This window comes from Mixophyes fleayi, chromosome 2 (genome assembly GCF_038048845.1).
Source record: "Mixophyes fleayi isolate aMixFle1 chromosome 2, aMixFle1.hap1, whole genome shotgun sequence".
NCBI lineage: Eukaryota > Metazoa > Chordata > Amphibia > Anura > Limnodynastidae > Mixophyes > Mixophyes fleayi.
In genome coordinates this window covers 329,881,684-329,903,708 of record NC_134403.1, presented here as the reverse complement: position 1 = coordinate 329,903,708, position 22,025 = coordinate 329,881,684, and the positions used below count along the sequence as shown (strand labels likewise).

General features: G+C 43.3%; 1 protein-coding gene across 6 annotated transcripts in view; it reads left to right on the top strand.

Annotated features, from left to right (window-relative positions):
- Window positions 1-22,025, top strand: part of MYO18A (myosin XVIIIA) — a 248,957-nt gene that overhangs the window by 132,355 nt on the left and 94,577 nt on the right. For all 6 annotated transcript variants that reach the window (XM_075196848.1, XM_075196847.1, XM_075196845.1 and 3 more), the window contains 4 exons: window positions 11,990-12,131; window positions 14,969-15,128; window positions 15,983-16,169; window positions 16,404-16,641. In XM_075196848.1, coding sequence (XP_075052949.1) covers window positions 11,990-12,131; window positions 14,969-15,128; window positions 15,983-16,169; window positions 16,404-16,641 — 727 coding nt within the window. The remainder of the gene's footprint in view (window positions 1-11,989; window positions 12,132-14,968; window positions 15,129-15,982; window positions 16,170-16,403; window positions 16,642-22,025) is intronic.

Sequence of the window (22,025 nt, the reverse complement as noted above, 5' to 3'; positions counted from 1 at the left end):
TGTGAGGCCCCCCCAGCCATGAGGCCCCACCCCCCCGTGAACTCACCTCCTACCGTTGTTCCACTCCCTGTAGGATTTACGCAGCGCGCAGTAATCTCCTTACTGAGGAGATCTCGTGAGAGTGAGACTATGCTTTATAGTCTCACTTTCACAAGGTCTCCTCAGTAAGGAGATTACTGCTCGCTGCATAAGTCCTAGAGTGACAGCAGGCAGCTAACCGCATAACATTTGCTGTTAGCTGCCTGCCATTTTCATTGAATAGGTGACAGTCGGGGGCAGGGACACCCCCGACCCAATGAATGCCGGCGGGCCCCCAGCTGCCCGAGGCCCCTGGGCTGTAGCCCCTTTAGCCCTATTGTTAATCCGGCTCTGCATGTATGCAGGGGAATTTTATTTGACGAATATGCAAACCTGTTCCTTTCTTTCCAGAGGTTGCATTGGTGGGGGGAGATTTATATACAATATGTAGGCGACAATTTAAGTCTAATGTTGGACAACTTCTTCAAGGTTTTTCAGTATGTTGGAAGACCGAGCCTTAAATCTAACACACGTACTACAGCACGTTCAAACATCCCCTGCATCAACCTGATTAAACTGTTTCACAGAGCTCCTCATAGCAACTCTAGGGAGACACATATGGCAAAATTACCAAAATGCAGCTATAATTAACTCAATATATTGGTTTTATGAAATAAGCAAAGACAGGATAGTATTGAAGATGAGACACAGAACACTTGCTTGGACGGGTGGTTATTGTAGAGTCAATAACAGATGTTGGGCAGAGAACAGTCATTACAGAGTGTTAAGCCCTGTAGTTAGGAGGTGCAATAGAAGGCGGAAACGCCACTAAATTTGTGTTTAAAATATTGAGTTTTAGATATATGGAGAGAATATTATTATTATTATTGTCGTCGATTTGTAATGTACCAAAATGCTCTGCAGCACTGGACACTGGGGAAAACTGGACATATATAAAACAGGCACATACAATGTAGAGACGTAGACAGGAAAATAAAGTGTAGGGTCCTGCACATGAGAGAGCTTACACTCTAATTGGAAGAGAGCGTGACTGTGAGCCACATTAATTTCTTTCGTCTCAGTGTGGATTGGGACAGTTGTGAGGATGTATTAGTGTGAGTAGTATTGGTGGGAGTAGGGTAAGGACTAATAAAGAGATGCGTTTTCAGAGAGTTTATCAAGATTTAAGGCTGTGTGAGAGTTTTATCACATATGGTAGGGTATTTCATAGGAGGGTAGCAGCATGGGAGAAGTCCTGAATGAGAGGTGGTTCCTAGAGGTTAGATGCAGTGCAGAGGTAGATCTGAGAGGAAGAGCATTTTGAGATGAGAGGTATGAAGGATGCTGTTCTGGAAGGCTTTGCATTTAAGGGTAAACCATTTTAATTGGATACTGGAGAACATGGAGTTAGTGTAGAGGATTGTGGAGATGGCCATAACACGGTTCAAAAATGATGCCAGGAGAGGTACATTTAAGTAACGCCCGTGTAAAGGTTCTACTGAAGTTTAGTCTGTCCGGTTATGCATCCGGACACCCCTACACCGATTTAGATGAAGCCAGAGAGCGGTGGTCCCATTGGATCCTGGCCAGGTTTTAGGATGGTTGGGGTCTCGGTTGGACCTCCTGTTGCTGTACGCTGGGTAGAACGTTGGCCTGGGGAGCCTGTTCTGGGCCTTCCAGTGGATGGATTTGGATGACATTTAATATAAAAACAAAAATGACACTGGGCAGCCACCTCATGTGTGTGTTTGAAGAGCTGACAAAAAGGTTGACTGTTACATCAAACTCATTGATAACTTAATAACTTTTAAGATTTAAACCCGGGCAACGCCGGGTGGGTTCTTCAGCTAGTGTGTGTGTGTGCTTGTAGTACACCAACTAATAGAGAACAAATGAGGTGACGCTAGAAAATAAAACACTAAAGGAACTGTGAGATGCGCGCTTTAAATGTTAGCACTTTATTAGCTTGAAAAGTGCAGTTTTCATAACGCTCAATAGCTCCTGAGCTGATACATTAATGTGAAAAGGAAATGTCCCTTTCCTGTCAAATTCCACGCATGCATTGTCTTCAGAGATAAATTGCTCTCATGTGACGAGAGAAGCGTTCCCCCTTCACTTCACTGTGTCGCCACAGGAGCTGTGGAGTGCTATGAACTCTACACTTCTATTGATGAAAAAGTGCTAGGGCTAGATTTACTAAGCTGCGGGTATGAAATAGTAGGGATGTTGCCTATGGCAACCAATCAGATTCTAGCTTTCATTTATTTAGTACATTCTACAAAATGACTGCTAGATTCTGATTGGTTGCTATAGGCAACATCCCCACTTTTTCAAACCCGCAGCTTAGTAAATCTAGCCCCTGGTGTTCAAAGTGCATGTCTGACAGCACCAAAAAGCCAGATTGATAGAATAAGACCTTTCAGATACACAACCCATAGAATGGCTCTTGTTGAACTACAGAATGTGTTTAAACATGTTTTCATTTTTTTACTTACTTTAATGCAGCTAATATTAAAGTATGGAAGAATACATACTTTTGACAGTTTTTATTGTTTTTAGTGTTATCATGTTAAAAGCTTTTTTTGATCTAATCACATTGAGATTTGACATTTTATTAGGCATAAAATGGCAGAGTGGATTTTTCTGACTCAGACGCGCTCCAGAGAACGTTCTTTTTATTTCTTCTTCCTCTCTCGGCTGCTTTGCTTAACTTAAAATCCACATTAATAGGAAAAGTAACAGAAATACTTGCAAAGTTTAATAGAATGTGACAGCAGCCGCATGACTCATAAAAACGTTGACAATAAATGTCTGTGGCTGAGGCTCTTAAGAAGCTGCATTTCAAAGCAGTTCATAAATACCCATATGCTTAGATCTGGCAGGTTATGCAGCCAAGGTAGAGGCAGGGAGAAGCAGTAAAGCATTTTTACCCAGGAGAGCCTGTTGTGGCTTCATAAATGATTCATCTGCTGCTTATATTTAATTTATATGGTATTTATTCCATCGGGCCTCTAAATAAAGAGGTACTTTAACCCTTGTTAAAAGGAAACAATAGAAAGAGAGAGCGACTGTTCTAAATGCACCTTCAGAAGGACACTGGAAGACTAGCACTCTGCGCGATGCTGGTTCTCTGGGGAGATTAGCTGGGTCAGGTAAACCTCTCTTTCATTCTCAGGCAGCCTGCAGATAAATCTTCTAATGAGAGGAGAACGTTAGGGAAGATTCCAAATATGGCGTTTCCCTTCGAGGGGAAGCACTTTATTTTCACATGGCTCAGAAGTGTATCTCTGACCTGTTTTGAACAGCTCCAGAAGATGCAGCAGCATCCTGTTGTTTTGTCTGCTCAACAGGCTGCCCGTACGTGTTTGGTCATTTAAAGATCAAAGTCACACTTAATGTGTTTGTTGTGTTAAACTTTTGTCAGTGCACGTTTTTGTCGGAAACCGTTTGAAACGAGTAGAGCAGCATCACGTTTTGAATTTGAAACCAGAAAAGAAGCTGTTTTAACATGAAAGAGCAGCTTCTAACTCTCTCTGATTTATGTATATAGTGAAAATGTTTCTTCTCGGAACTAAAGATGTTTGAGATGAAGTGTAGTTCTTAGAATGATGATTTTTCCAGTGTGCACCAGACTTCCTGTCTGTACACCTTGTGAAGGACATAGTAAGGGGAATGCAGTGTTTGGCTCTGGGATGACTGATAATCATACTTGCCAACTCTTCCGGAATATCCGGGAGACTCCCGAAATCTGGGTCAGTCTCCCGGACTCCCGGGAGAGAGGGCAATTCTCCCGATTCCCGACCGGCAGTGGAAAAGTAAATGGAGGCGGCGGGGCTTATTGACATAATGAACGTGTCATTGTGGCCCCGCCCCCTAACGGCACAGTTCTTCGAGCCCCGCCCCCACACACCCACCTGCTTCCCGGGACCCAAGCTGCCAATGTTGGCAACTATGCTGATAATAGTAGGCATTATTCAATGAGATAACGAGAAGGTAACCTACCATGTCTAAAGTTGGGTACACACTACAGGTTTTTCACTCAATTGTCGGGCCAATCACACGATAGATGACTGTTCGGAGTGATATCACATTAGTGTGTACGCTCCCACGATCATGGTTTATTGCACCAAAGCACATTGTATTGTTTGGTTTGATTTTACAAACTGACTAAAATTCACTATCAATGACGGCATGATGTCAGGAAAATATGGAAGTGTGTAGGCACTGACAGCCAGCAGTGTAAGCAGATCTCTATAGAGTTTACTGATCTTTTCAGCAGATGGTTATGAGAGATGAAGAGCACAGATCTGAAGGTAAATCGTGTAATAGTGTACACATAGATCTGCAATGCTCATCGGGACTTGTCGTTGGTAAAATCGTTACAAATATATCTCAGATAATTTTTCTCTAGTGTGTACCCAGCTTAACATCTTAATCCCTGCTGTAATATGGGAGCTTTTATATTTACAAGTATAAGATACTTTTCCAGAATGATTAGGCTTTTGGGCTTTATGAATATGTTTTTATTATCTGTAATTTGCAGCGTCATGCCTAAAATGTAGTAAAGCAAATTGAAAAATGAAGGTTTTCTTTTCCCATTCTGTTCCTCTTTCCCCTCAATATTACCTACAGTAGCAGCACTGCTCAGAGAATGTGGCGGCATTCTGTGATAATGGCTGCTTGTGTGATTGTATCACTGAACAGCAGCAATCATATACTTCGGGATTCCTGATAACGTGCATCAAAACTGTGTCTTTGGGAATGGTTCAAGATGCCTTTTCATATAGGATTACTTTATATTTTATGTTTTAGTGGCCTTTTAATAATAATAATAATAATAATAATAATAATAATAATAATAATAATAATAAAGATGATGATGATGATAATAAAGAGGATAATAATAATAATAAATGACCCCAAGAGAAAAATGGAAAAATAAGTTACATGTCATTATTAAAGATCTTTCCATACTTTAAGCAATTTTATTTTCTTTACATATGTTATAAAATGTTACAGTTGGGAATAAATAATCAATTAATAGGGAATAGTAGACAAAATGTAGTTAATATTCAAATTGGAGATCATGTGATGTAAAGATGAGGGATTTTTAAGTACAGTTAAGTCATTTTTACAAAAAAGTTTCCAAAACTTGTAAAGCATTATACCCTGTGGTATGTGTGAAAATCAGTGTTTTTAACACTAGTAAACAATGCTAGCATTTTAAAGCTCCTTTTAGGCTTCCTGATGTGTTTGCATGCAGTAATAACAATGAACCAAATAGTTTTAGGAAACATGCAACACAACACAGGTTAAGGTATACATAAAACACACTTTAAAAACACAAGTGGACATGTGCTCTTGGGGGCATATTCAATTAGCTTTGTGGTCTGTGATTACGCGCGGGTGCGCGTGTAATTTGACAATGTGGTACCGCAACATTGCAGATTTCCTGATTTCCTTTCGCAACCTTCGAGGTGTGCACGGAAATCCGCTGTGTTGCGGTAACGGGTCTTGTGCAGCCGCGCGTAATCACGGACTGCAAAGCTAAATGTATATGCCCCATAGAGTCAGAAGAAATAGCAGGTTATTTCTCGGAATAAATAGCAGATGTGGATAGAAGTATGATGGGCCCTGTGAGAATATGTTTGATTATATAGTTCTGTTCTGAGCCAGAACACCACAGTCACTGATGTCCTTATTTATGTAATCCAAACAGTTAATCAATTGCAAAACTGCAATGAGTCAACAAATCAATATATCACTCACTCTTAAATTAAGAGGGCAGTGACCTTCTGTATTGCCGTTGCTTTGCTGGGTCTTTGTCTGTGTATAGAGATGTATAACAGAGACATCCAATGGTGAAATATTTAGCAAACATTGTAATCAGTAATTATAACCAGTGCACGTACCAGAGGATGTAATATTTAGCACTGTTTGCTAAATATTTCACTATTGGGCACCTCAGTGGTTCTATTCTAGTGCTCACAATGCATAATCATGTCATCATTTTCCAGAAAGGATTCTCAGTTGGCTCAGAAGTTGCACAAGTTCCCTCAGATCACACTATATAAAATTGAGCACTAATTGGCATTTGGTTTTATATTTTCAGTACCAGCCGCAGCAAGACGCAAATCTCGCTAAACACATCATTTCACCTGTCAGTATTACAGTGCTTCACAGAGCCTGGAAATCACATGAATTTGCATGTCTGCATTACACAGCTGCAAATCTGTCTGAAATATGTCAGATCGGCACACTGTAACATGTTTTAGTATTATACAGAAGGCTACATTAAGAATTTGGTTATAGTGGGTTTGTAAGCATCTTTGATTTAGATTTAAAATGTATAAACTATCACCTTGGAAAATAATCCATTCATGCTTATATGAAATCCCCAAAGTTATCTCTCCGGATGTTTGTTTTAATTTCCATCCTACATTTTATTGGAAACCAGATGGGAAATTATTGGCTCCTATGAATATAAAGTCCCATATGAATTGTTTTTACCTCTTAACGGCCTGTGGTTGAAGGTTGTGAAGCCGCATATTTATGTTGCTTGGTAAGCTTAAGTGATAAGTAATTAAATTGACATTTATGGTAGCACGTCCTCAACTAATTGACCCTTTTTTAAAGGAAAGCTACAAATTTTGGGTGGAGTATTTTAAATTGCGAGTGGTTGGTGTTCTTTCAATCCAGCTCCCTTTGGCCTCCAACAGTGCAATGTTGCTCAAGTCTGTGTGGCTAAATTCTGGCTCTGTTGTCCAGGATCGCACGGCAAGGGGGTTAAAACAGAGCTGTCTATCTGAGACATGCAATCATTAGTATCATACAGGAGATTGGTGTCATACTGAAGGAGGCCACACTGCAGGCAAGTTTTTAATGGTTCTTTGCCAATAAAATGTTGGCAGTAATACATATTTTAGCTTAAAATGATAACGGATTGGTTACTATCTCAACTTGTAATCCAAAGGGGAATGTTTTATATTTGTCACCCAAAGTAGAAATTTGTTGATCCACAAGAAAATCTTTCTTTAGTCCACTAGCCCAGGTCAAGTCAATCAGTGGCTCTCCAGGTGTTGTGAAACTACAAAGTCCCAACATACCCTGCGGTCTATCGCTGTCTGTCTGCTGGGAAAGCATATTGGGGCTTGAAGTTATACAACAGCTGGAGAGCCACAGGTTGGCCAGGCCTGCACTAGCCTTTCTGCAGATTGAGAAGAGAAGCAATTGACTGGGAGTGTCAATAGTCACTCAGCCAGTGGCGGAACTACCATTGGGGGAGCAGGTGCGGTGCATCGGATCCCATGGAGACAATGGTGCCAGTTACATGGCAGAGGGCCATGGGCCCGGTTCCCTCTTCCCTACCTCCCTGAATCGGGGCCCACAGCTTGCTAGTCCCGCCTCTGCATTCAGCCAATCACAAACTCTTTCCCACGCTAACCTCTTGCGGTCACACATCAATATAAATGAATAGAACGAATCAATTACCAGTGCAAACCAGCCCCATTCATGTCAATGGTTCATTAATTTCGATAGAGCTTTTAAATGTAGTATACAACCACTATGAAATGAATGAGCCATTGTCATGAATGTGAAAAATACAACAAAATGCTTGTGTAACTGCTCGTGTAAACCTATAATGGATATTTACACAATGTGCCCCCAATGAGTCCAATAGGCTTTTTCAAACTTGGTGACATGCTTTGAACCGTTGATATGAAACAAATCATGTCCAAAAAAAGTGTGCTTAAACGTAAACGCACACACGCACGCACGCACGCACACACACGATTGTGAATTGAAAATGGTATAGACCGGCGGTTCCCAAAGTGTGCGCCGCGGCTCCCAGGGGTGCCGCGGCGCTGACACTGGGGTGCCGCGAGCCAGACATAAAAAAAAAGAGAAGACCGAAACTTACCAATCAGTGCGGCGCCGGGACCCAGCAGCCTCCTCTCTCCCGCAGCAGCTTGTCACTGACGTCTATATTCAGTGACAGCTGCGGGAGAGAGGAGGCGCCGCACTGATTGGTAAGTTTCGGTCTTCTCTTTTTTTTTTATGTCTGGCGTGGGGCAGAGTGAAAAGGATGGTGGCACCGGAGGGGGACAGTGTGGCAGCGGAGGGGGACAGTGTGGAAGCGCAGGATGACAGCGGAGGGTGACAGGTGGCAGCAGAGGGGGACAGTGTGGCAGCGGAGGGGGGACAGTGTGGCAGCGGAGGGGGGACAGTGTGGCAGCGGAGGGGGAACAGTGTGGCAGTGGAGGGGGACAGTGTGGCAGCAGAGGGGGACGTGTGACAGCGGGGTGGACAGTGTGGCAGCAGAGGGGGACAGTGGGCAGCAGAGTGGGACAGTGTGACAGCGGAGGGGGACAGTGTGGAAGCGCAGGATGACAGCGGAGGGTGACAGGGGACAGTGTGGCAGCGGAGGGGGGACAGTGTGGCAGCGGAGGGGGGACAGTGTGGCAGCGGAGGGGGGACAGTGTGGCAGCGGAGGGGGAACAGTGTGGCAGTGGAGGGGGACAGTGTGGCAGCAGAGGGGGACGTGTGACAGCGGGGTGGACAGTGTGGCAGCAGAGGGGGACAGTGGGCAGCAGAGTGGGACAGTGTGACAGCGGAGGGGGACAGTGTGGAAGCGCAGGATGACAGCGGAGGGTGACAGGGGACAGTGTGGCAGCGGAGGGGGGACAGTGTGGCAGCGGAGGAGGGACAGTGTGGCAGCGGAGGGGGGACAGTGTGGCAGCGGAGGGGGGACAGTGTGGCAGCAGAGGGGGACGTGTGACAGCGGGGTGGACAGTGTGGCAGCAGAGGGGGACAGTGGGCAGCAGAGTGGGACAGTGTGACAGCGGAGGGGGACAGTGTGACAGCGGAGGGGGACAGCGGGCAGCAGAGGGGGGCAGCGTGACAGAGGGCTGCAGAGGGGGCAGCGTGCCTGGGGGTAGAGGAGGGGGACAGCGTGGCAGAGGAGGTGACAGAGGGCAGAGGGGGCAGCGTGAGAGAGGGCAGAGGAGGGGGGACAGCGTGACAGAGGGGGCAGAGTGCCTGGATGCAGAGGGGGCAGAGTGCCTGGATGCAGAGGGGGCAGAGTGCCTGGATGCAGAGGGGGCAGAGTGCCTGGATGCAGAGGGGGCAGAGTGCCTGGATGCAGAGGGGGCAGAGTGCCTGGATGCAGAGGGGGCAGAGTGCCTGGATGCAGAGGGGGCAGTGTCCCTGGATGCAGAGGGGGCAGTGTCTCTGGATGCAGAGGGGCATTTTTGCATACAACTAAATAAGTATTTTTGTCGTGACCTAAATACTTATTACAATTTTTTGACCCAACTACTTCTAAAACAGGACTGCGCAGTAATTATTTTGGAGGGGTGCCTTGAAAAAATTTGGAGACTCTAAGGGTGCCGTGAACTGCAAAAGTTTGGGAACCACTGGTATAGACACATCGAATGTTTTTCATCCTTTTTTTTTTTTTTTTTTTTTTTTTTACAGATGGTTATTTTTTAGGTAAATGCAAATTGGAGATCACTTGATGAATGCTAAAATTCTTTGCACTTGCCATAAAACACAAGTAATGTGCAGTGCTTAAACACCAGTGTTTAATAGTCATGCTGTGCATAAACCAGTGGTTCCCAAACTTTTGCAGTTCGCGGCACCCTTAGAGTCTCCATCATTTTTTCAAGGCACCCTTCCAAAATAATTACCGAGCAGTCCCGTTTTAGAAGTAGTTGGGTCAAAAAAGCGTAATAAGTATTTAGATCAGGACATAAATACTTTTTTAGTTTTATGCAAAAATAATACACATAAATGCAAGGAAAAATAATATTTTTAAATATTTTTTTCAATTATATTTCTGTCAAAGAATAATTGACAGCTAACTCACACTGTGACCTCCTTTATCTCTACACACTTTACCCCCTCTGCACTATCCAGTCACTCTGCCCACTCTCACGTTGCCTCCTCTCACGCTGCCCCCTCTCACTGTGGCCGCTCTTGCGCTGCCCCCTCTCACTCTGGCCGCTCTTGCGCTGCCCCCTCTCACTCTGGCCGCCCTTGCGCTGCCCTCTCTCACTCTGGCCGCCCTTGCGCTGCCCCCTCTCACTCTGGCCGCCCTTGCGCTGCCCCCTCTCACTCTTGGCCGCCCTTGCGCTGCCCCCTCTCACTCTGGCCGCCCCTTGCGCTGCCCCCTCTCACTCTGGCCGCCCTTGCGCTGCCCCCTCTCACTCTGGCCGCCCTTGCGCTGCCCCCTCTCACTCTGGCCGCCCTTGCGCTGCCCCCTCTCACTCTGGCCGCCCTTGCGCTGCCCCCTCTCACTCTGGCCGCCCTTGCGCTGCCCCCTCTCACTCTTGGCCGCCCTTGCGCTGCCCCCTCTCACTCTGGCCGCCCTTGCGCTGCCCCCTCTCACTCTGGCCGCCCTTGCGCTGCCCCCTCTCACTCTGGCCGCCCTTGCGCTGCCCCCTCTCACTCTGGCCGCCCTTGCGCTGCCCCCTCTCACTCTGGCCGCCCTTGCGCTGCCCCCTCTCACTCTGGCCGCCCTTGCGCTGCCCCCTCTCACTCTGGCCGCCCTTGCGCTGCCCCCTCTCACTCTGGCCGCCCTTGCGCTGCCCCCTCTCACTCTGGCCGCCCTTGCGCTGCCCCCTCTCACTCTGGCCGCCCTTGCGCTGCCCCCTCTAACTCTGGCCGCCCTTGCGCTGCCCCCTCTCACTCTGACCGCCCTTGCGCTGCCTCCTCTCACTCTGGCCGCCCTTGCGCTGCCCCCTCTCACTCTGGCCGCCCTTGCGCTGCCCCCTCTCACTCTGGCCGCCCTTGCGCTGCCCCCTCTCACTCTGGCCGCTCTTGCGCTGCCCCCTCTCACTCTGGCCGCTCCTGCGCTGCCCCCTCTCACTCTGGCCGCTCTTGCGCTGCCCCCTCTCACTCTGGCCGCTCTTGCGCTGCCCCCTCTCACTCTGGCCGCTCTTGCGCTGCCCCCTCTCACTCTGGCCGCTCTTGCGCTGCCCCCTCTCACTCTGGCCGCTCTTGCGCTGCCCCCTCTCACTCTGGCCGCTCTTGCGCTGCCCCCTCTCACTCTGGCCGCTCTTGCGCTGCCCACTCTCACTCTGGCCGCTCTTATATTTGTGGATATACTTTTCTATACTGTTAAACTTGTGGATATACATTTCTATACAGTTATACTTGTGGATATACTTTTCTATACTGTTATACTTGTGGATATACTTTTCTATACTGTTACACTTGTGGATATACTCTTCCCACTATATATATATATATATATATATATATATATATATATATATATATATATATATATATATATATATATATATATATACATATATATATACACACACACACACACACACACACACACACACACACACACCAAGTAAATGATTACTGGATGAACTGCAAAATCTGTTAAGAAGGAAAAAAAACCTCTATTTTATGTGCAGTAATTGGCAAAGCTGAGAGGTGAAGGCAGTGTCTGGGCATTAAGGGTCTTTATATCGTCCCACAATGAAGGCTGTAATTTAACTTGTAGAAACCCAGATAGGATTTTCAGCAAAGCCAAGAAAGCACGCTAAAACGTTTTACTACAAAATAATGTGTTTTTACTATCTCAAGCATTAAGTATTGATTCCTTTCTATAAGTGTCTTTTTAAAATAGGGCCTAGAATTACCCCTGCTGACTTAACTGCCTTGTTGTTATTTTATTATATTTTTTTTTTCCCAATTCCCTTTTCTTTACTGCCTTTCTTTACTATTTCATCAAGAAAATCAGACTGGCAATTAGAGGCAAAGCTGCCTGGAGGACTGGAGAAATGAGATTGTGGATAAATGAGGACAGAGGGGCTTGTTACTCTGATTAATGGGGGTTTGTTAGCTGGTCTCATTCCTTGTGCTCCCTTACGCATGAAAAATAGCTCAGAACAATTGTTTGACAGAGGGAGACTTGCATGTTGGGTAATGACATTGCTTTTAATCTCAGGTAAGGACCCTGGCCAGGACTGATGAGGCCAGAGGACTGCTGTGGTTGCTGGAGGAAGAGGCATTGCAGCCTGGTGGCAATGAGGACACCCTTTTGGAACGACTGTTTACTTACTTTGGACCTCAGGAAGGAGAGGAAACTGGTAATGAAATGGTGGCTTGCTTGTCAATTTTATTTATTGTTTATAAAGTTTAGTGTGTCAAAATACCTGGTACACCTTAGTGAGGCTTCTAAAGTGAGCTTTAGTTCTGGGATTCTCATGCTTCTCGGTGGGTATGAACAAATATGCACAAAAGAAGGATTGTTCCATAAAACGCTGTGTTACACGAAGATCAGGCATACGCTCCAATTGTCCCAGTGTGCTCTTATATTCTTACTGCTCTGATGCTGAAAGCCGTTTCTTTACTTATTTAGTATGGTTCCCTCCTGTTCCCGTTTTTTTTCACCTCAGAACACGGATTACGTGAATCGCCATTGCCTGAGTTCTTAATAATGTGGCCCCTTTTAAATACTGTACTAAAAGTGAATTATATTATTGTTAATAAAGGTAATGAAAATTAAATTAGGAACTTGAACAACATAATAACATGGATAATTATCAGTATCAGCTTGTCGTACACAGTCAGGTTGAGGCTATGCACCCTAAACAGCATGGTGTCCATGTTTTGTGTTGACTGCAAGACCCATTTGTTACATGTGGGAGGCAAAAATAGAGCAAAGACTTGCCCAAAAGTGGACTTGTTTTATTAATATTAAACCACAGATGCTTAAATACAAGTAATATGATATTTATCTTTTGCTTTCTTAGTACTATATGTTTACACTTTTAATGATATAGGCTTTGTTCTACACTGCATACTAGCTATTTAAAGGCCATTAGAAAACAGTGTATTAATTTTCTAAAGCAGGAGTTCAGTTATAACACTCCAGAGGGTAAATGTATGAAGCTCTGGGTTCTTCAACACCCGCGAGTTCGGCGTCTTCGGCGTGTAAATTTAAAGCGGAGCTGCCTTGTAAAGGGAAACTTCCCTTTACAAGGCAGCGGCGCTTTAAATTTAAGCGCTGAAGATGCCGAACTCGCGGGTGTTGAAGAACCCGGAGCTTCATACATTTACCCCCAGGTATTTTTACCTAAAACCAGCGAATGCCAATAGTTGTTTAAGGCTGTTTTTAACTATTAAATCTTTCTTGTTGGCTTGTAATCTACTTACACCAAAGCTTGTTTAACTTATCAATAAAGATAAAGTGAAACATTTCACCTAATGTAAATATGGAGACTTTATTGATTTTTCATTTAGGCTGTATAGATTTCGTGATCATTAAAGAAAATGTCAATTAGCTGTTGATCAATGATGATTAAAACAGTAATACCGTCTTTCTTCTTCTGTCTTTGGACCTGGCAATTTTGCTGCCTATTGCAGGCCTTTTACTAAACCAGTTGCCATGTTGTTCTTCTTCTCTAGTCTTGCAAAGCGCTTTATACCTCAATGATGATTTCTGGGGAACTGTTAGGCTGCATTTTTATGAACATGAATTCCATTTAATATAGGACCAGCACTCTAATTAAGCCCACCACCTTAATATGGCTGCAGAGAGAGGGGTGTGAGTGGAAAGACGAAATGGGCAGTTTGTCATTGGTCCCTGGGCTGTTACATTTAACTATTAGGTGGTAATGCAGCTTTGGGACGGTCATCCACTGGCAGTCACATTTGACATCTGTGTAATCAGGGTTTTAGACCTGTGGTCAGGATGGGGTTAATGCAGGAGAAACCTCTTGTGTTCACTTCATTGTACGCAAAATAGAGTATGCAGAGTCTTAAAGATGCCATTGCATCTTCAGATATAATTTTTTGCAGTGGTGTTAAGAAATGCCAGCAAATGCATGCAGTGGGAACTGTAAGTGCTCGAATAACTTAGTTGACTCCCTCCTTAATTTCTTTACAATTGCAGACTCTGAATCCCATATAGCTGTTCACACTCTTTAGTAACTATATTTAAAATGCTAGATCATTGGCACTAATGTTTGGGTTTTCTTTTTTTTTATTATATATTCAACAAAGTCACAGGGTTACCACCATACAACCACAATTTTTTAGGTGTAGCGATAGAACATAATGTTATCAAGGTGGGCACATGCCCCTTCTGGGTTTTCCCGCAAGCTTTTTTTTTAATAACAACAAGAACTGCACAGGCATAGAGCAAATATAAGGGAAACAATTACGACCCACTCAGCACTACCCCCATCTCCTCTGCAAGGTCATTGACTTTAACTTAGATCAGAGTGTAAAGATGGAGTCTGTGCATGGAGATGTGATATAAGCTTGCCATGAATTTGAGGGGGGTTATAAGACCAGTTGAGTAAATTGTAGAAGCTGTTATCATGGTTTAAAAAGAATATATTGTGTAAAAATGTCTGCCACACGTGTGCATAATCTTCCTCAATGTATTTGCTATAGCGACTCTGGGGGATCTTGGACCAGGTGCTGAGACTCATGGAATGCAGGGTAGTCAGACAGTCGGTGATTAACTATCTGTTCTTGTGTCTGGGAAACATCACATGGTCTGTAGTTAAACATGGCGTCACACTTTCTTCCTTTGCTGCAATGAGCTAGTAGTCTTTGAGGAGCGCTTAGATTTTTCCTGCATGCTTCCAGTCTGCAGACAGAGCTTATTTTTGTTAAATTTCCATCACTTACGTCAAACAATATGCTCATAAATATGTTTGTTGAGTTGTTGTTTTGTTTTTTTTCATATTTACAGTTTACTGTGCTGTGTCAGCTGTCAGTGTAAATATGTAACATTATATGCAACGTAGATCAATATTTTTATCCGCAAAAGGAACAATACAATGGGCGTAGCGATTACTGATGTATTCATGTTAAAAAAAAAAAATTGTGTACTTTAAGTTAAATTGAAGAATTTCAAAACCATGGCTGACATAGATATTACAGTGCAATATACACTTTTATTTGTTGACAGGTAAAAAGCCCCTGCTCCGGAGCAATAAAGATCATCACTTCTTGCTGGGACACAGCTATGGCACTAACTGGGTAGAATACGACACTACCGGGTGGTTAAACTATGTCAAACAGAATCCTGCGTCCCAAAATGCTGCAAGTTTGCTGCAGGACTCTCAGAAGTAAGATCAATCAGGACAGAAGCTGAACTAACGAGCTGTGGGCCCTCGTGCAGGGTGGCGTGGATGAGGGAACCGGGGCCCTCGACCCTCTGCCATGCAGTGGGCCCCATTATCTCCATGGATCCCAGTGCATGGCATCTGCTGCACCCGTGCTAGTCCTGCCACCGAATCATGACACTTTTTATTACGATATAAAATGTATTTTGTTTTTTGTTTCAGTTTCTGAAATATTGTTCAATCATTCACACGTTAAAGTAAACATTATTTTAATTAATGAGGCATGCTTGTCTTTAAAGGCGGGGAAGCTATTTATAATTTATATATTATCTATATTTTTCAGAAGTCTAATACCAATTCCCACTGATATTCAGGAGAATCCTTGTCTCTTTCATGGAAACCTATACTTATAATTGAAGTTGCTACTGTTAACGTTCAACTATCTATAAGTAAATGTCCCTAAAACATGTTGGGTAATAATTGTGAAAATCCGTGTTCCATGGGAAAGATTTTCTTCTTTATGGAACTACAGGGGAACCACTTGGAACCTTTTTATAGATGAATATATAATGGCAGCCACAGATGGCTAATGAGACTGTATTTGGGAATCCTACGAGAGCATTTTTTCAAATATATTTCAGGATATCTTTATAGTAATATATTTACATGGAAAATACAAGATAAGAGATTTTAGTTACACATTTGTGAAGTTGATATGGTGCTTTATACAGGGAGATCTTTATGTTGGGTTAAGTGCCCCTTTCAATGAAATACTCGTCACTGCTTTATGCACGCTGTTGTGTCTGCAGCCAGATTGTTTCTGTGTCTCAGACAGTATGTCATTTACTCCCCTGCAGGAAAATAATTAGCAGCTTATTTGCTGGCAGAGCAGGGACAGCGACCGTTTTATCGGGTTCAGTGGCTGGTCTGGAGGGAGGATCCCAGCTGGCCCTGCGCAGAGCCACGAGCATGCGGAAGACCTTCACTACAGGCGTGGCAGCCGTGAAGAAGAAGTCTCTTTGTATCCAAATTAAACTACAAGTGGTAAGTGGACGTTATTCCTAGCTTTCATACCTCCCATCATTTACATTTATTATAAAGTGATTTATTTTACATCCACGTATTGCATACATGTGTGTTGTTATAGCTTAGATATAGTTTCATCTGTCACATACTGAAGCCACCCACTGCTTCTTCTCTACAGTATACATAACACATATAATATCATGGCTAAATGCTTTTAGTTATACAATCCTTATCTTTTGTTGCCTTTTGCAGGATGCTCTTATTGACACTATCAAGAGGTCCAAAATTCACTTTGTCTACTGCTTCCTGTCCAAAGCTGAATCACTTAACAGCGAAGCTCGGTTGATACCGGCGGCCCGAGTTGGCTCCAGCGATTCAGACCTGTCGGGAGAACGTTGCGATGCAGAACTTATGCAGGTTGATGTTCCTCTCTTGCGGGCTCAGATACGAGGGTCACGACTCCTGGATGCTCTACGCATGTACAGACAAGGTGTGTACCACCTACTCCTAGGAAATTGTACACTTGTTTCGAAAGACCGTGAAACGTACATTAAATTTATTCTTTAATGAGTGCTTTGAACATGACGTTACTAGTACCACTGACCAGCTGTACAGCCTTCTTAATTCTTCCTATTCAGCAATCCACAGCCAGGAAATCAGTTAATATGGTGAATGTCTCTACCACATTGAATCAAAGGTTCAAAACAGTTATTCTTATCTTAAAGGCCAGTAGTCTGGCATGGTAGCTGAGGTTGGAGAAAGTGCAAAACAGTTTTCCTTCCTTTAGCTATGGCAAAAACATAACTACTGGGCTTATGCACCACCCTACAGAGGCAGGGCAGTGGACCTGACACCAGTGGATGTCATTTATAAAGTGCAGCCAATGGAAATGCCTTGGTTTTGCATCAGTGCATGTGGATGGGCTGCCCAGCGATCATCCAAGGTGCATGTCTACCCTTACTCTTAACACTTTAAAACTACTGCTTCTAATAAAATAAACTTTTCTTCTAAAATATATAGTTTATAGTGTAAATGAATCCTTAATCTGAGTGAGAGTACATCCGGACTGGCTTTATTACATGTGGTAATTGTGTGTTTGAAGCTTTTTATTACATTGCTCAGTGCGTGCTTGGAATTGTGATTCTTCATCAAAGTGCGACTTAGAAGCACAATATGGGTTATGTTAAAAGTAAAGGGGAAACCAAAAAGCTCTGAACTGATAGTAAAGTCCATTTGTAGCGTGGAAATGGCTGTGCACTCCTCCGTGGGGCATTGCGTGCCACCTTCTCCACTCCTGTATCACATTTCAATAATCTTTCTTTGCCTCATGTCGCCTCTACTAATGAAGCTCTGCTACTTAAACTTGTGAGATTTACGCATGGTATATAGCACCACAAACTCTCATTGTCACCATTATTCAAAGCATTTATTTGTCGTATTCAGACAGAACCAGAGAAATGTTTTATCCATTGGTCACTGTCTACCAGGATGTGAAGCTGTTCAGTTTGGACAACTAAACTGATTGTATATAAATCACCACAATCTGGAAGAACAGCGCATTCTGCTTAATTTCATGTCTTAAGAATAACCTATCTGCCTCTGCCATGTTTGTACATCTGAATAAAGAAAATAAATTAAGCTTCTGGTGCTTAATATGGCTGCAGCTACAGATCACTAAATGCAAGAAGTCTGCAATCCTGTAATGAACCAATATTTAAATAAAATGGGTTGCAATAGTGAATTTATAGCCACAAACAGATGCGAACTGCGGATAGTTCAAAAATAATTTTTAATGCATTTATACAATAAACACATCTAAAAAATTCAATTAGCTGGTAAATCACATATTATCATCATTTATTTATATAGCGCCAGCAAATTCTGTAGCGCTTTACAATTGGGAACAAACATTAAAAAAAACAGTACTGGGTAATACAGACAGGCAGAAAGGTTAGAAGGCCCTGCTCGCAAGCTTACAATCTTATAAGAGTGGGCTGTGTGATCAGTCACACAGCAATGTTGGTCAGAGGGTTGTTGTCTTGTGTCAGCTGTGTAGAGGGTGATAATAGGGTAACCTAGGGAGATTAAGATGGTGGTTGAGGAATATTATAACCTTGTCTGAACAGGTGGGTTTTCAGAGTACGCTTGAAGGTTTGAAGACTAGAGGAGAGTCTTACTGTTGGAGGGAATTCCACAAAGTGGGTGCAGTCTGAAAAAAGTCCTGTAATCGGGAATGGAAGGATGTGATGAGAGTGGAAGAGAGATGTAGATCTTGTGCAGAACGGAGGTGTCGAGTTGGGAGATATTTTGAGACAAGTGAGGAGATGTATCTTGGTGCAATTTTATTGACGGCCTTGTACATTAGTAGAAGAATTTTATATTTGATTGGTTGAAAAACAGGCAACCAATGTAGAGACTGACAAAGTGGCTCAGCAGAGGAAAAACGGTTTGCAAGTAAAATCAATCTAGCTGCTGCGTGCAAAATAGATTGTAGGGATTCAAGTCTGATTTTGGGAAAACCAGTAAGGAGGTTATTGCAACAGTCGATGCGGGAGATGATGAGTGCATGAATTAAGGTTTTTGCAGTGTCTTGTGTGAGATATGTGCGTATTCTGGAAATGTTCTTTAGATAACTGTAACATGATTTAGATATAAAGTCGATGTGGGGAACAAAGGATAGTTGTGAGTCAAGGATTATACCTAGGCTGCTTGCGTGGTGGGATTTATGGTCATGTTATCAACAGAAATAGAAATGTCAGGCAGGAAGCTTCTGTTTTTGGGTGGAAACATTATTAATTCAGTTTTTGAAAGATTGAATTTGAGTTGGTGAGAGGACATCAAACATGAAATGGCAGAAAGACAGTCAGTAATGCGAGACAACACAGATGGTGAGCGATCAGGAGAGGATAAATAGATTTGTGTATCATCCGCATAGAGATAATATTGAAATCCGAAGGAGCTTACTACTTTTTCAAGAGAAGTGGTGTAGATAGATAATAGCAGAGGACCTAGGACTGAGCCTTGTGGTACTCCAACTGATAAAGGAAGTGGAGTGGAGGTTGTTTCAGAGAAATTAACACTGATAGAGCGATTAGATAGGTAGGGTGAGAGTCAGGATAGGACATTGCCTTCAAGACCTAGGGATTGTAGCGTTTGTATGAGGAGAGAGTGGTCAACAGTGTCAAATGCAGCAGAGAGATGTAGGAGAATTAGAAGAGAGTAATGGTCAGTTTTTGCTGTGATCAAATCATTGACAACCTTGTTCAGCGCAGTCTATGGAGTGTTGAGAGCGTAAGCCTGACTGAAGTAAATTCAGTATCTTGTTTGCTGTAAGAAAGTGTGTGAGGCGAGTGTAGGCAATTCTCTCGAGAAACTTGGAGGGGCATGGGAGTTGAGAGATGGGGTGGTAATTTGAGAGAGAATTTTGGTCAGAATTTTGTTTTTTCAAAATAGGAGTAATCACTGCATGCTTGAATAGTGATGGAAAAATACCAGTAGAGAGAGAGAGATTACAGATTTTAGTTAGAGGTGGAATGAGCACAGAAGATAGACATTTGTGGGCTCAAATGAAGAGAGAGTGTCAGAGAATGCTACAAAGGAATTGAGCTGACTGCTTGTCAAGGGAGATGATGCCATTTCTAGTTTGATCTTATATATTTTGTCCTTGAAATAGGAAGCAACATCCTGGGCACTGATGGTAGTCTGAGGGTTTTGGGTGGGAGGGTTAAAAAATCATTTGGGGTTAGAAGCCTGAGCATAGATGCGAGATTTTAAGTATGTTTGTTTTGCAGTGTCCAGAGCATTTTGATAGGAGTGGTAGATAGCGGTATCTGTGATGAAACCGTTAGAGGTACAAGATTTACACCAGTGACGTCTGCTTTACGAGTGAGTTTTTGTTTTGTTGCCAACCGTGGCACACTAAAGTAACACAAGTCTACGCAGAGTATGTAGAGTCGCTGGAGCCACTTGATCAAGGGCAATTGCTAGGGTTTGGTGAAAATGAGGTACTGCCCTACCAGGGGAGGAGAATGTAGAAATTGGGGAGAGAAGGTGTAGAATAGAGGTGGAAAACTGTTAAAAATCAATAGAGTTAATAATTCTGCGGGTGTGAGGAGGCCCTTGAAGAGTTTGACATTTGGGAGGGTAAAGAATTGGGGGTGAACAAGTAGCTAATAAGGTGATGATCTGAGAGGGGGGAAGGCGTATTAAGGTAATGAGAAACTGAGCATAGTTTAGAATAAACAATATCAGGACAGTGGCCATCCGGATGAGTAGCGGATTCAATCCACTGGGAGAGATCAAGTGAGGATGTTAGAGAGAGTAGTTTGGAAGCAGCATTGGAACGTGGACTAGCAATAGGGATGTTGAAATCACCCATGATAATGGTGGGGATGTCGGAGGATTAGAAGTGAGCTAGACATGCAGAGAAGTGTTCAAGAAATTGTTGGTGTTGTCCAGGGGGATGATAGATGACTGCAACACGCATAGAATGGGTTAAAAAAATCTAACTGTATGAACTTCAAAAGATCTGAACGTGAGTGATGGGACTTTTGGTAGAACTGTGAAAGTGCACTGTGGGGAAAGAAGTAGTCCAACCCCACCTCCTTGTCTGCCTCCAGGTCTCAAAGTGTGGTTGAAATGGAGACCACTATGTGAAAGGACTGCAGATGAGAGGCAGTGTTTAATTGCGTGAGCCATGTTTGTTATTTCCATAAGTTTGAGGTTGTTGAGGGGAAGAGATTGTGTACGGAGGTAAGTTTGTTACAAACAGAGCGTGCATCCCAAAGGGCACATTTGAAGGACTTTGGAAGAGAGTGGAGGCAGGTGATGTATTTGAGGTTTGCTGGACTTCTGTAGCATTCAGATATTTGTGTGGGGGACCTGGATTAGGTGATATATCACCAGCTAATAGAAGCAGGGAGGAAGAAAGATGATTTTAAGATGTGTGTCCTTTTAATTTTTGGTGACAGGGTTGAGGCTGTTTTAACTATTGAATTGATGGGTGAGGGATGATATAGTCCTAAATATAATGCAATGAAAGGAGAAGGAGTGGAAGAAAAATAATTTGGCAAACATTGGGATTTATGAGTAAAATAGCAAAAAATTAGGGCATTAAAAGAATTACCCAGTTGCAATATCCTGTGTAATCAGAGAAGTAGTGCAGAGTGAGGCTGCAGTAGATGTAGTTTATTCCTGGATGTTTGGATAACATGGAGTAATGATGTGGGGAGCTATGTGGGGTAGCTGGTGGAAGTGTTGAATGGAGAGTAATAAGGCACAGTTGATGGAGTAGAGTTCTTGCAGAGTCATGAGAGAGGAGAGTGGTTCAAACTCAGTTTCATTTCTTTATACATGTGATGGCAGACAAAGCCTTGAGTAGAATTGAAAGTGTAATTATGAGATAGAGGACTGAAACAGCTGTAGCAGTTGGTAGGGAGTGGATGAGCAAGTAGTACAGCAGACTGATTAAACAGAGGGCATGTCGCAGGGAAAATAAACTGACAAATAAAACAAACTTTCTTGAGGTGAGAAGAAAATAAGATCAGAGTCCAGAACAGTCCTCATGTTGTGTGAAGCTTGTAACCAGGGAGAGATGGAAACATCAGGGGTAGATTATGGAGTTTCAGGTGAATACTGACTGTTGTCCTTGTGTAGCTGTGATAATAGGCAGAATGTTCTTCTCCTGTTTGACTCTGGTAAATCTCTGAATTTGCTATTTAATTTTTTTTTACACTTGTAACTATACACTTAAAGCTATACACATTAACTATACAGCCATCACTGACTTGCAGCCATTCTAGAATGAATATATATGGTTAACAGACGGATGTGATCAGTGTTCTTCAATCAGGCCCTCAATAACCTCCCCCAACA